The sequence below is a fragment of the Saimiri boliviensis genome, chromosome 8, assembly GCF_048565385.1.
Source record: "Saimiri boliviensis isolate mSaiBol1 chromosome 8, mSaiBol1.pri, whole genome shotgun sequence".
Taxonomy (NCBI): Eukaryota; Metazoa; Chordata; class Mammalia; order Primates; family Cebidae; genus Saimiri; species Saimiri boliviensis.
In genome coordinates, this window is record NC_133456.1 from 3,082,609 (window position 1) to 3,098,490 (window position 15,882).

At 39.9% G+C, this 15,882-nt stretch overlaps 1 protein-coding gene across 3 annotated transcripts in view; it reads right to left on the reverse strand.

The window, feature by feature from the left end:
* IMPG2 (interphotoreceptor matrix proteoglycan 2) overlaps positions 1-15,882 on the reverse strand; it is a 114,938-nt gene that overhangs the window by 29,387 nt on the left and 69,669 nt on the right. For all 3 annotated transcript variants that reach the window (XM_039477464.2, XM_074403589.1, XM_074403588.1), the window contains 2 exons: positions 11,465-11,709; positions 7,076-7,161 (listed from right to left, as the gene is read on the reverse strand). In XM_039477464.2, the coding sequence (XP_039333398.1) occupies positions 7,076-7,161; positions 11,465-11,709 (331 nt within the window). The remainder of the gene's footprint in view (positions 1-7,075; positions 7,162-11,464; positions 11,710-15,882) is intronic.

Here is a 15,882-nt window from a genome sequence, read left to right on the forward strand (position 1 = left end):
TAATCTCAGCACTTCAGGAAGCTGAGCCAGGAGGATAGCTTGAGGCCAGGAGTCCAGCCTGGGCAACATAGCAAGACCCCAACTCAACAACAACACAAAATTAGCCAGGCATGGTGGCACACACCTGGAGTTCTAGCTACTTGGGAAGCTGAGGCAGGAGGATCACTTGATCCTGGGAGTTCGAGACTACCATGAGCTATGATCAAGCCAGTGCTCTCTAGCCTGGGCTATAGAGCAAGACTCTGTCTATCAAAAAAAGAAAGTTTAACAGTAAGGCTAAGAGGTAAAATGGACATGGTATTTGGCAGGAGTTTCTGTATTTCAATCTATTCTGGGTTATGAATAACAAAAGTACAATGCACATAGAAAAAACTCAAAATATTTCCTGGGTGTAAGAAAACTGAAAAAGAAAAACAGAATAGAACAATCCTTTTCAGTCCTCAGAAGGCATTTGAATCACATGGAACCTTTAGAAAAACACCAGTTCCCAGGCCTGACACTCTGAGATGTTAACTTAATTGGTCTGGGAGACATAGAATTGGATACTTCTGAAGATTGCCTAGTAGAGGAAATGCCCGAATCATGTTCTGGGCATAATATTCCAGCCTGGGTTTCTAATATACTTCTTCAATTTCTGAATGATTTTATGTCTTATCAACTGGGACATTTAAGAAATTTCCCATATTTATAAATCTATCAAAAGACTAGAATTCATGTTGTAGCTATGAACACCATGGAAACTACGAATAAGTGCTGAATCTAACCTCCTCTCACGCCTCCAGGAGACTCCTATCAGCAATAGTAAATTTGTGCTGATAGTCTCAAGCCTAATATGCGTTTTGAACAAAAGCACAGAATTTTAGGGTGGCTAACTCTAGTTTAGTCTATGGTCATGAAATAAAGCAGAGGATACTGGCCTACGGAGAGAGCTAATCCAAAGCAAGGTGATATGGTTTGGCTGTGTCTCCACCGTCTCCACCCAAATCTCATCTTGAATTTCCACGTGCTATGGGAGCAACTTGGTGGGAGGTGATTGAATCAGGGGGGCAGGTCTTTCCCATGCTGTTCTCGTGATACTGAATAAGTCTCATGAGATCTGACGGTTTTAGAAAGGGGGTTTCCCTGCACAAGCTCTCTCTTCTCTTGTCTACCACCATGGGACACGTGCCTTTCACCTTCTGCCATGATTATGAGGCCTTCTCAGCCACATGAACTGTTAAGTCCATCAAACCTCTTTCTTTTGTAAATTGCCCAGTCTCAGGTATGCATTTATCATCAGCACGAAAACGGACTCATACACAAGGCCTAATTAGTCTGTTATGCTTTGTCTTCACAGCAACCTTGTCTCTGTCAAAGATCTGGGTGAGGAGGCTTTGAACTACACACTCTCTCAGTCACAGAGCGGGAGCCGTGAGGCAGGAAACCACCAGGCACGTCTACTTTGTCCCTTCCCTAGGGACAAACGCACAGGAAAAACCGTAATAACAGAAGGATCTAGAGAGGGTTACCCACAGTTTCGTCTACCACCTTTAAACTAAAAGCACTCATCAAGTAATCTTATTTTCTTTTGTGGAATTCATTACGACATCACGTCCTGCCTTGTCCATGTTGTTTTAACTAGTTCCTATTTTAAGTGGGTCACCATGCTGATTATTCGGTAATTGTCACTGCCATTTCAGATCCTTCTCTTCCTGCCCTCTGCCCTTGGAGGCTGACCCCTGTGAGCTGCACCAACCCTGTCCCCTTGCATTTGTTTTCTGTTTGAGTCTGGCCAATGAGAAGCATAAGCGGATCAAAGGACAGGAGGAAGGAGAGGTCAGGGCATTTCTTTCCTGCTTCCTCCAAGCCTCAAATCTATGTGCCTAGCATAGCTGTGCTTCCCCCTCCGCAATTACAGCTCCAGCTCTCAATGGGCTCTGGTAACAGCATTTCCTCCCCTTCTGTAATCCAGTGGAGGGTAGTGATAATTGCTTTCCACTGGTGTTAGTCTCTGCCTACCTCATCATCCTTTTTTTTGCTCCTTTAACCCTATACTCGCCTCCATTAATAGATTCAGCTAGATGATTCTGTTACTATTGAAACCCTGGATGAGCAATATCATGCAAATGCACCATCACTTTACAGTATACTGCATTTAAAAGTTCATTAAAGTTTAAATTATTTCTGTCAAAAAGTGATTCGACAATCCAGAATGAAATGAGAATCAGTTAAAACAACAACATGAACCAACAATGATGTCACTCTGGCTAAATGTAATTAGAAATTAAAAATCTGGAAAGGAAAAATGATACGTGTATGATGCAATGTTAGCAAACATTTTTGGCAATGTATCTTTGGCTAAAAAAAGAAATAGAAGCAAGATATATCTAGGAAGTAGACTGGAGTCTAATAACGACATCTCCTCAATCTGTTGAAGTGAAACGTACGAGAGAAAAAGCAAGATGAGGAAGCCAGAAGCCATCATCAAATGACAGGTACAATTGCAAAACACCGTATAGAGAAAGAGAAATATCTCAGGACATGAAATTCCCTTTTAGGAAATCCCCTAACAAAAGTGAACCTGAGGATAATAAATAAGACATGGTTCATGATTTGGGCCAAAAAAAAAAAAAAAAAAGATATAACTGGGAGATGACCTCTGGCATTTTTCAAGTAAACTTCAAAAGCATGCAAGCCTGGGCAACAGATTAAGACTCTGTCTCTACCAAAAACATAAAATTTTTAAAAAATTAGCCGTGTGCCATAAACTATATGCCTATAGTCCCAGCTACTCTGGAGGCTGAGGCAGGAGGATCACTTGGGCCCAAGGAGGGAGAGGCTTCAGTGAGCTATAATCACACCACTGCACTCCTGCACTCCTGGCTTCCTCGTCTTGCTATTTCTCTCATACATTTCACTCAACAGATTCAGGAGATTTGGTTATTAGACTCCAGTCTAATTATTAGATATATCTTGCTGCTATTTCTTTTTTTAGCCAAAGGTACATTGCCAAAAATGTTTGCTAACATTCATCATACACTTACCATTTCCCTTTTTCCTTTCCAGATTTTTAATTTCTAATTATATTTAGCAGAGTGACATCATTTTGGGTTCATGTTGTTGTTTTAACTCTGTCACTCTTGGTGACAGAGCAAGACCCTGTCTCAGAAAACACCATACAATTACCAGGAGTAGAGTTAACCTTACATAACTCTATGCAGTAGAGGTGGCTTGCAACTGCTGACATGTGTGCAGAGTGTCCCTACAGAACTTAGCACCAAATAGACATAAAGCTGGTTCATATTTCTGCCTAGAGGGTCTAAGTTATTCTGAGTCCTCAAGAATCAAGGAGACAGAGCAAGAGTTCACTTCCAGAGAAATGGAAGATAACAAATTAAAGTCCAGAAAGTGAAAGGCAAAAAAAATGAAGTAAAAATACAAGCTCTTGTCTTGCCAAAGGCTCATGTGTTAATGGGGCCATCCTTTGGCTTGTAAAAATCTTATGTTGGGAAATGGGCTGAGCACACACATGTATGTGAACACAACAACAGTTATCACATCTTACACTTAGAAGGACTCAAGAACACATGTAGCAAAACATGCCTGTTAAAGACAAGGAACTGAGGGTCATAGAAGGGTCATAGAAGTGAAATGTTCAAGGATACACACACACAAAAAAGAAAAAATCGAGACTGGAAGCAGCCGAGTCTAGATTTCTCAGGACCAGTGCTTTTCCCACTAACAGCTATTCATCCAGAGGTCTCTACAGGTGTAGACTTCCCAGTGGTGAAAGGATTCTCAGAGGAGAAACTAGAGCGAAGAGCCTTGGCCATCCACACGCTCATTTGGGTTAGCGTATTTCACAGGTTTATAACGCCCAGGTCAACACAGATGGAGAGAGTACGGGAGGCCATCTCCTAACATTCAAAAATCTGCTCTATGGAATATGGAGGTTGTCTGCATAGCAAAAAAGTTTCTGTCCTTCCCCTTTATTTTTCTAGGATTGAAAACTGCATATGTAGTCAGGGGAAAGAAGGCCATTTTCTCAATACCAAGTTCTGTTCTTCAATAAAGTAGTTGCAATGATGATGATCAAACCGTATCAGGAAATTAACTTTTTTCCTTTTAATTATCTAAAACTACTTCCAGAGATGTGTTGAAGCTACTCATATATTCTTGAAAATTCCAAATGTACTTTAAAGAAAAATTCAAATGAGATAGCGTAAGCCCTTGAAGGCATGCTTAAGAAGTTGAGTTTTATCAGAGCATATAACCTGACACACATTAGGAAAACAGCTGAATCTTCAATGAAAAAGAAATCCTCAAGCTGTAACATATTGTTTCAGTGTATCTATAAATGAAATGTCTTTTCACTTCATAAACATTAAAAGTAAAACTATACATAACTTTTTTCTTTTTTTTTTTTTTTTGAGACAGAGTTTTGCTCTTGTTACCCAGGCTGGAGTGCAATGGTATGATCTCGGCTCACCGCAACCTCCGCCTCCCAGGTTCAAGCAATTCTCCTGACTAAGCCTCCTGAGTATCTGGGGTTACAGGCATGCTCCACCATGCCCAGCTAATTTTGTATTTTTAATAGAAACGGGGTTTCTCCATGTTGATCAGGCTCATCTTGAACTCCTGACCTCGTGATCTGCCCACCTCGGCCTCTCAAAGTGCTGGGATTATAGGCCTGAGCCACTGTGGCTGGCCCATAAAATCTTTTAAGAAGTCAAGTCGCTGATAGGCAATATAAAATGTGAAAGTAAACAACCTGACTTTTCAAATAAAGAAGGAAGACCATCCCTTCCAAATAAATATTCCCTAAAAAATGGCATGACAATGAAGCCTTCCTGTACATTTTGAAAGGTTAACACATACATGCCAGGAATAGCCCTTCATTAATTTTTTATTCATAGATGTTCCCACAGTAACAAATTTAACTTGTGCATTCTTTTTGTTCAATGTAGTATATTGACAACTTTTATATTGGTCAGTTTCATTTCTGCTACTGCCAATTGAAAAGCTTGTTGGTCCTAAAGAAAGCACATGGTACAAGTGATTTTCCAAATCAGGGTGCCAGAAAGGGGTCAAATTCAATTTCCCAACATTCCTAGCTCTGAAATAACTTTTTTTTCACTCTTTGAACAAAGCCTTTATTACTAATAACAGAAACAATAAAATGATTAATAATATAATCACGGCAGCTCTGTATATAAAATAATTTTTAAAAATCTAATCTGGGGGAAAAACCCCACCTCACTTCTACAGTAGAGTAAAATCTTGCCAACAGTTGGAAAGGGCATAAAGAAAGGGAGGGAAGGAATAAATTAAAAAGAAAGTAATAACTAGACATTTCTAATTAATCATTCCTCGTTTCCTTGTCTTATTACCTCTCATCAACATTCTAATGTCTCCTTAAATTGTTGATGAATGCCCTACAGTTACCACTATTCGATTAAGTAAGGAGTTGGCTTAAATGCAAATCAAAGCACTGGAACATAAATGAACAAGTGAGCCCTGTTGGTGCTGGCCATCATTAAGGGGCAGCCAGAGCCAAGCTCCAGCCACTTTCTACCACAACGGAATATGAACTTAACAGTAGCAGATCTTCCTGATGTTCAAAAGAAGCCAGAAATCTGCATTTTTACGTAAAAGTCTCCTACTTGTAAAATATTGGCTTATTTTTAAAAATTTGGTCTCAAGCTGCATGTCTATAGCTGGATCCAGCTCATCTCCAGTTTGCAGCCTCTGGCTTCTATAGAAACTCTCAACTTTACAATATGATTCTAAAATATCATCACAAAAGTCCTCCTGCAGCGAGAGAATGTGATTAGGAGCAGAGAGTAGTGGTGCAGTCAGCGCGCCCCGCCACTGTATCCTGGTCGCCTTATGTGTTTAGAAATCTACTACCACCAGACTAGAGATTTTTTGTAGGCAGAGCCACACCTTATTTGTCTTAGTTTCACAAGCGTTTGGCACACGGAAAGCACAAAACAAACATATTTGAATGAAAGAATAAGTAAATGAAAAAATACACACCAAATGAATGTACTCTCTGTAAATCTCCTCTAACCCATTTTGTCTCACATGTAACTCAGCGAAAAGACTGTTTTTAGTCATTCTACATCGTAATATTGAGTTGCTCTATAACCTCGTAGAATAAACGGCCGCAAAGATTAATGAGTCGATGAATTAAGGGCAGGCTTTCTGAATTTCCACTGCTCAATTAAAGTCGAGAAACAAGTAATTCGAATAGCTGATATGAGACAGAAAATAAATTTTAAGCAGGAAGAAGAGCAAGGAATGCAGATGAGAAGGGAGTCCCCCTACTGTTTCTATGTGATCACAAAAGACTCCTGTATTCATTGTAGACGGGTAATTCTAGAGTGGTTTGTGGTTGTGGATGTTATCATTGTCGTTTTAACTATGCTGTTCCTTTTTCTACTGTATAACTCCCTACAAGTGAGGAGGGAAGTGGAGGTTTTGAGGGAGAAGAGGAATTCCTGATGCAGCCAGGTGGTAAGAACCAAAAGGAAAGTTCCTCCCATGCTGTTTCTGCGCAAATGGGAATGTTTTCAGTCCAGATTACAAGGAGGCCTGATTTAGAGTCCCTGTCATCTGTCAGCTAGTGGACATTCTTCTCTCTTTCCCTTCCAGACACACACGGTTCTATGTGCTTTGGAGCTCAACTTCTTTTTCACTATAATCCTTGGAACAAAATATCCCCACTGTATACCTAGTAAATCAATTTACCATCGTGGCTATAAAATCCAGTTTCGGGTGACTCTCAGAGAGCAACTCAGGGAGCACTTAGTAGCTTCATTATCACCAAAGAAGTAGGAAACATAAATAAGTTTTCTGCCCTGCACGGAGTTTGGCAATGCAGACTTTACTGAACCGCTGCAGAAGGCTTACATTTTCTGAAGCAACGCTTGGTACCTATGAGCTGACAGTGATGAGTAACAGTCTAGGGACAATGCAAGAAATTAACTGAAATGAGAACAGCTTGGGAAATTCACAATGCCAAAGTAAGCAGGTGAAGGAAGAAAGAAGAGGAGCTCGAGGGCTTGGCTCTAGCATAAAACATGAAACATACCAGAACAGATGATGGCGTTGCCTGAAGACTCGAACTTTGTGTGTTCCAAACTAGATCTTCAGTTTGGTGACGCAAAACTCCTCTCACTGAGGAAAGAACGATATTAAAGAACAGGTTTAGTTGAGGCGCTATGGTATTTAAGGGGCAGGGACAACTGCGATATTAAAGAACAGGTTTCGTTGAGGCGCTATCGTGTTTAAGGGGCAGGGACAACTGCGATATTAAAGAACAGGTTTCGTTGAGGCGCTATCGTATTTAAGGGGCAGGGACAACTGCGATATTAAAGAACAGGTTTAGTTGAGGCGCTATCGTATTTAAGGGGCAGGGACAACTGCGATATTAAAGAACAGGTTTCGTTGAGGCGCTATCGTATTTAAGGGGCAGGGACAACTGCGATATTAAAGAACAGGTTTCGTTGAGGCGCTATCGTATTTAAGGGGCAGGGACAACTGCGATATTAAAGAACAGGTTTCGTTGAGGCGCTATCGTATTTAAGGGGCAGGGACAACTGTGATATTAAAGAACAGGTTTCGTTGAGGCGCTATTGTATTTAAGGGGCAGGGACAACTGCGATATTAAAGAACAGGTTTAGTTGAGGCGCTATCGTGTTTAAGGGGCAGGGACAACTGCGATATTAAAGAACAGGTTTCGTTGAGGCACTATCGTGTTTAAGGGACAACTGAAAGCCAAGTTCTTCCTGTTCACAGTTGAGATTTTGGCAGAACATACGCAACACACTTACTTAGAAAATGCTTGCGACTTTATTCGGATATTTTATTGATATTAGCACAATCTGTCTGAATTATAAGAATCCAACATAAAATAAAGATTCTTCCCATTATTACATTTCAGACACTCCTATATTACTTTTTTCCTTTTTCAAGTCAGTTTTTATTCTGTCCAAGATTCCTATGAAGTGCTTATTTTTAAATTAATTTTTAAGTAAAAAAGTTGTACTGAAATTTCAATTCCTTTGGTTTATGCTAAGAGTGATAGAAAAACATGAAAAATAATTACCTTTTGGGAAGACAGTGCCTTTGAAAACTGAGCTAAGACACCAAAAATCTTTATCGTTGTAATGATATTAAAGAGCAACATAGAGAGTAGATCATGTAATTTAATTCAACAAAAATTTAATGAATCCTTGCTAGTTACCTCAGACTTTGCCAAAGTTGAGGCTACAAGCATTAATAAAGCCAAGTTTCTCTTCTGGGAGCATTACATGTAGCAGAGAAATAAACAAAAATTATAAGACAATGTGAGGGGCATATATACAATGTACAAATAACACAGACGAAAAAGTTGCTAATTTTTCCCAGAGGGGAGAGCGAATCAATAAAAGCTAAAAAGACAGGATTGCCAGGAGAGCCATCTGGTGTATGCAACCACAAATAGAAGCAGAGTCTCTTTATTCACCTGTTCCCACTGGCCTGACATGGAGAAATCAAGCAAAAGTCAAAAACCCTATTTGGCTTAAGTATTTTCTAAAACTTTTCTTTTCTTTTTTTTTTTTTCTTTCCTTCTCTTTTTTTAAAGATGGGGTTCCACCATGTTGGCCAGGCTGGTCTTGAACTCCTGACCTGAGGTGATCCACCAACCTTGGCCTCCCAAAGTGCTAGGATTACAGGTGTGAGCCACCAGGGCCAGCAACTTTGAAGCACTGTGTATACAGTTATCTTGTCTTCTACGAAAAAATAACCTCCACAAGATCAAGGAGTGACATGGTTTGGCTCTGTGTCCCCACCCAAATCTCATGTTGAATTGTGATCCCAAGTGTTGAAGGTGGGGCCTGGTGGACGGTGACTGGATCATCGGGGCAGATTTCCTCTTTGCTGTTCTCATGGATAGTCAGTGAGTCCTCATGAGATCTGGTTGCTCAAAAGTATGTAGCACCTCCCCCTTATCCTTCTCTCTCTCCGTCCCTCCCTCTCTCCCCCTGCCTCCCTTTTGCTCCACCATGGTAAGACATGCCTGCTTCCCCTTCCCCTCTTCCTCTTCTGCCATGATTCCTGAGGCCTTCCAACCATGCTTCCTGTACAGCCTGTGGAACTATAAGTCAATTAAACCTCCTTTTTTCATAAATTACCCAGCCGCAGGTAGTTCTTTATAGCAGTGTGAGAATGGACTGATACAAAGAAGATCGTATCTTTTGAGATAATGATCAAGTTACATAGAAAGCTGCCACCATTCAGAACTCTGAAGTTGGCCTGACAATAGAAATCGATTTTAGGGACAAAATTCTGAGTAATGGAAGCATATGTCTAATGAAAGTCCAAGGCACCTGAATTAGTTAGTACTAGATATTGTAAAGCTTTTTGTGAACTTGCGTACAAAGTCTATGGAAGTTCTTTACCTCTTTTTAGGACAGCTTTATGAAAGTAGCTCCACCCACAGACTCCACATAAAAGGAAGATCTTGCAATACTGTTTGTGGATGTAGATTCCTAAGTAACCTCTTTATTTATTGTTGACCTTAATCTTCATGTGATTCTCCTAGCACTCCAGTTACTGACCTTGATGTTTGCACCTTCTGCTCAATGGAGGTTCTTAACTCCCTTAGGTCATGATCTCCTAACTGTATCTTTTCTCTGTCTGATCCCAATATCCTGATTCCTAGAATCTTCTGCCATATGCTGTCCCCAAGGTTAGCCCAGCTAATCTCTATTAGCATTGACAGAGGGACTTCAGCAGTTTCAGATTATAACAAGCTTCTTATCTATTCACTATTTTATGTAGCCCTAGTATTCCAACAGAGATTCAACGATGATAAAAGAGTATATGAGGAAGTGAGCCCGGGGTACCTGCGCCAAAATATAAAGGCTCCCTAATGTTTAAGAATGAATGGTTCTATATATATCACTCCCATTCACTGAAGACAGAGTTTCTCCATCTTAAAGTCCTGTGTAATTCATATAAAGCTCAGGTCACTTTGTGGCCCTGTGGCAGCAGAGTGTCACATTACAAAAAAAAAAGTTAGTCCAGCAGCAAAAATAGTTGAAAGGAATGTAAAAGTTTTAGTCTGGACTCTCAAAACAAACAAACAAACAAAAAACCACACACACACACACACACACACACACACACACACACACACACACAAACCTTATTTTGGAAACAAGAGATTAAATCACACAGTAAAATTTTATTAAAATTTTTCTCTGCCTTTCTCTGTTTTTCACACACAAACAAATACACACACATGCACGTGCACACACTCACATACACACATAACTGCCTGGAAAGACAAGACTTTTGTCTCTGTCTAAAAATTCTCCCAAGCCCCAACTCAAAAAATCTTGATTCCTATGTTCTTCCCTACCTTACGTTTCAAATCTACTATTCTCTTCCATTATTAATTTTCTGATCTTCCTATGTAAATCCATAAGCCTCTCTGGCTTCTCTAGTGTCTATTTTTGTTTATTTGTTATACACACACACACACATGCACACACACACACACGCACACACACACCCCCCTATGTCGTAGCTGCCTAGAAGGACAGGGCAGAGGCTCTTTTCTCTTTAAAACGTGTGGGAGCTGGAGAGGTTGTAGAAATGTATCATTCGTATTGCCTCACGTGTAGATTTTCCCCCTTGGCAGCTGGTACTTCTCCAATGCTGTCACTTCAGTAATGTATATTCCACCAAACGTTTTAAAAGCTAAGTTACCAAAGAGTAAAGAAATCATGGAGAAGAGAAGCGAATGCAAAATAGCAGGTGAGTTAGCAGGATACCATGGCCCTGATAAGTTAAGATGCTGCATCCTAGTAGCCAGACTCTTAGCAAGTTTTAAGTCCTGGGTTGACTGGGCACCCTGTAGCCTCCAAATCCAAGGTAGACACCCACTTCTGATGATCCCTCATATCCACCTATTCAGTACGTATCATAGCAGGCTCTCCATAGCCATCTGAATTCAAAGTCAGTGTAATTGGATTACCTGGGATTCTGCACAGCACCCGCTATCACTTCTTCCTTGACCTAGAATTTCCGTTACCTTCCTTGAGCTCTTTCTTTTTGCTACGCTCTGATTTTTAAGCCTTTACCAGCTGACTTACCTTAGAGAGTTCATGTCTCGGGACAGCATTATTGCCTGTTTCAATGCTACTTTCAGGTACAGTTTTCCTTTTTCTTCTACTTTGCTCCCATTTCTCTAAACTATTTCTACCTGCCACTTTCCATATTCTGTAGCCTTTTGTTGACAAATATTCCAGAAAGCCCCTGATTAATCTATCCAAAATAGCTGCATGGCTGAAGCTCCACATCAGGTTGACTCCTGTCTCGAAAAGTCTAGAGAATGCTCAGAACCTTATATATTTAGGGAAATTCATTTTTACCAGAGCATGCTGGAAAAGAAACTGTACAAAAACTTCGTGATGGATATCGAACTCACCATTGATAAGCTGCAAGGAGTCAGGATCTGGATTCAAGGAAGAGTTCCCCAGCAAAAAGTTCTGCTGCAGTGTCTCAGCAATATAATCTCTGAAGTTACTGATTGTGTAAACCACAGTGGGCTTATCGTCCAGTTCCACAAGGCCGTGGTTTTCCACCTTGTTGGAGTGAAGGCTAATGAGGTCCCAGGTGGTATTGCTGATGGCCTCACCATTGAAGGTAACGGCATAGTAAACATCTACGCCACTATGGATGGAAATAAAGAACACGTTAGGTTCAGCTAAGGGAGCACAGAGAGAGGAGCACTGAACCCATGAAGAACAAACATAGGACCTAGAGGGGGAATCTCAAAGATCATGGATTCCATCACTTCTCTCTGAAAACCCTGGATGACCTTTTGCCATTCTTTCCTCCTTCCCAGAAAATGAGGGGTCATAGCTCTAAGAATAGAGAGAAGAATTCTGAGGAAGCCACAGAGGCAATCCTGCAGAATGATCTGAGCACCTTCCTCCCCGATATTATGGTTTCTTTCCCCTTTCAAAGCCAAGTCCTCCCGCTTCACTGCCAGCCTCCTTCCTTCTCACCCGACTGGCATTTCTGCCCCCAGTTTTTAAAAAAGTCTTTCTCATTTCTCCTCACAATGCAAAATCCTCTCACATCACTTCATTATTGTTGGTAGATGAATTACGTAGTGAAACATAGTTATTTATTGTGGTAGGAAAATTATGGGAAACTTGATACTAAAGCAAATTGATGATTATTTGCCTTTAAAATGTTGTGGGAGAGTATTTTCTAATATGACAGTTCTTTCATGAGACATAGTTTTGTTTGATAACCCAGACAACTTACAGTTCTATAAAGTTTAAGATTAAATTGTAAAACACTATTATGAAGTAATTTTTTTTCTTGGCCCAGTAGGAAAAATATCTCTAAAGTTCCATTGTACTACCCTCCAGGGCATTAACAATTTTGTATGTAACTTAGAAATCTGTTCCCAAATAAATATATAAATTTCTCTTTTTCAGATACTCTAGAAACAAGCGCGCTCTCTCTTTTTTAAGCCAACTCCCTTGTTAATGAATTACGTAAAACCTCAACAAGTACTAACAAACAGCACTTGTCTGGGAAATAAGCGTTTTCCTCGTCAACCTTTCCATACACAAACAAAGAGGAGACTTCTTGGACCACAGGACAGAAAGACAGAAAATAAATAAGTATGAGTTGATGTGTTGACATCTTCTTAACTAGACTTTTGGAGAAATAACATCAGAATATAAAATTTTAAAGCAAACAGAAATACTCCTCTAGACTCCAGCTCAGATTTCTCTGAAAGCTAACCGTTTGTAAGTGCTTATAATGTGATAAGTATTTTACATGCTTTATCTCATTTAATTTCCATAATAACCTGATGAAGGATATTTTAGCTTCAGAATATTGTTGAGGGAACAAGCCATTAGAGCAGTTAAAAGACTTCCTTTAGATTTTATAACATTTATTAATATGTAGCAGAGTAATTATTTCAGCACAGACCTGTCTGACGCCAGCCCCTACATTCTGAATTACTATGCCACCCTCTCAGTAGCTTTAATTAAACTATTACCCAAAAAAAGTAATTATGAGGACAGCTCAATACCAGTCATCACTCTGGGTTTCAGCCAGGCTCTCCAACACATCCGTCACAGTAAGCACACAGCAAGCCACACCAAGATCCCTCCAGAGAAAGGAGAACACTACCCTCCCAGAGACAAACCATTCAAGACAGCCAGGCAGTAAAAGCCATTCGCCACTCTCAGACATTCCACAGCAGCAAAATATTCCCAAAACAAAGCATACAAATAAATTAACAAAAAAGTGAATAAAGGCTACAGTTGATATTTAAAAGATCCGTTTAAAACAAGCTGATTGAGCCAATATAAATTTCTAGAGACATATTGAGCTGGATCTTTTGGGAAGAGTTAGTGAAACAGTCTTCCCCAGGAAGTAATACCACCCGTCTCTCTAAGATAACATGACAGCCTCAGAGGTGATGAGTGTTTCCTTGAAGTAAGAGGTTAATACTAAAAGTACAAGGAAAAGGCTGGTCTTTCCTGCCTTCAAAGAATCTCTCTTTTCATTATTTATAAGGTGTTTAAATGAGATTTTAAAAAAGAAGATACAACAGTTCCCTAACTGTTGGGATATTGAATATCCTCAACATAAAGAAACGATAAATGTTTGAGATGATGAATATGCTAATTACACTGATCTGATCATTATAGATGTATTAAAACATCACTATCTACCCCAGAAACATGTGAAATTATTATGTGTCAGTTTAAAAAATAAAAAGTATAAGAAAATGAAAAAAAAAAAAAAAAACAAGCTGATTGTGTTTCGTTAAGCAGTACATCTTGTGGATGCAAAAATGAACTCACCCCTCCCACCTCTTTCTTCAACTACTGGAAACCTGTTAAGGGAAGCTGATACAGAGAGACAACTTGCTCCTTTCCATCAGCTTTATAATAAACTGTTTAATGTGCGGTTTCAGTAGCGCTTCGTTTTTGCACATCTTTAAATTATGACGTGCACAAACCTTCTTTTCAATGCGATGCATCTAAAAGTTTCGATGCTTGTAACTTTTTTTTTTTTTTGGTTGCAATTGTTTAAGAATCATGGATTTATTTTTTGTCACTCTTTGGCAATTGTCCTTGTGTATCCTGACAGCGCCATGCGTGTCAGCCCATGTCAATCAAGATGGGTGATTATGAAATGCCAGACTTCTAAAATAAATTCAATGGGTAAATAAATGCTGCTTTGGGGGGAAAAAAGTGAATGAAATTAAAGTGCTTCTGCCTCTGAACTTATACATTCTTATATATTCCTTTATTATAGTCTTCATTGTTTTGTACAGAGATTTGTTTACAGTGACATTGTCTCGGTTGCTCCTTGAGTTTCTATCCCCGGTGCTTAGCTTGGTACCTGGCACAGAGAGGTACCCAGTGCCTACTCAATGAACAAAAATATGTACTTGTCTGAATGTAAAAAGGAAACTGAGGCATAATCAAGGTATTTACATATCTAAAGGAAAACATCAACATAATGAGGATGATATCATAGAAATCAGTCAGCCAATTTATGTTACTGGGTAGTGGAAAGCTTCTGACCGGTATACTGGAGGTTCCTGGTGCAATCAACAGACCCCTAGACTGGAGATGGTCACAATAAGCTGCCATGGCTGGATGATAGTGGCTGTTGAGATCATCCAACTTCCTCTTTTTGATTTCAAGTTTGTAAAAGAAACTTTTGATGATAGCTCCCTTCAAATTTTCTTATGAGGAAAGAATGTGTGCGCCAGTCAATGCTATAACAATTGATTGGTCTGTTGACACATCTATTTCTCATTTTTAAATAGATCAATGGGCATCCTAGAGAATTCACTGTCTTTTATGGTTTGATAAGCATGAATGGTCTTAAGAGACTTCTTCGTGGGAGCACGGGGCTGGACCTGGCCTGGCCTACATGGCAGAGATCATACACCCTGAACTGCGGGGGAAGCCGTGAAGGTGACACTCCCACCTGCCATACAAGCAGCGAGGTCTTTTTGATATTCCTGTCTTACTCTGAGTAACTTCAATACCGGATGAGATAGTCTTCCTCTTGTAACTCAGTGGTGCAGGCCTCTGAAAACTGGGAACTGAGCACTTTGACACCCTGATGCTCTAAGTAGTAAAAACATCTGCTTGTCTCTGGAACTTCCCTCAATCCTCTAAACAAAGTACTTCAATTTTGCACATTTAAGTATGTTGATTCATAGGTAGTTCCCAATTTTATAAAGAAGACAATTCAGTAAAATACGCTAAAATATCAAACGATGGTTCCAAGATAGAATAAAACAATCAGAGGGTCACCTACTGATCGGAAGTCACACACCATACTCCTGTCCCTTGCTCTTTCTGAGTCTTCAGTCATCCTGATAGACTGGCAAACCACAGGCACCTGCTCTGTTTCTGGATCTTTGCACATACATTTCCTTCTCTCTGCAACGCCTGCTACTACCTCCCAGCCCTTTCAGCCTCCACATACACATGGACACACATACAGATTCCTTCTGCACCTGGCTATTTCTTTTTTACTTCAGCTTAGCTGTCACCTCCCACAGAAACTTCTTTCTAACATGAAGACGTGGTCGGTGGTCATGTTCTATCTCCCCACCAGCTATATAGGCACACTTATTTTTTGGCTCTGTCTCCAGCATCTAGCACAATGCCTGGCTCATAGCCGGTCAATACATACTTGTGAAAATAATGAAGAAACGAATGATCAATTTTGTTCCCTAATGCAGGTAGATAAGACAGTTGAATTTATGTCACTTAAATAACAGTACATGCTATGCCAGACTTAATCTGAAGCATTTTCATACCTAAATACAACAGAGCAAGT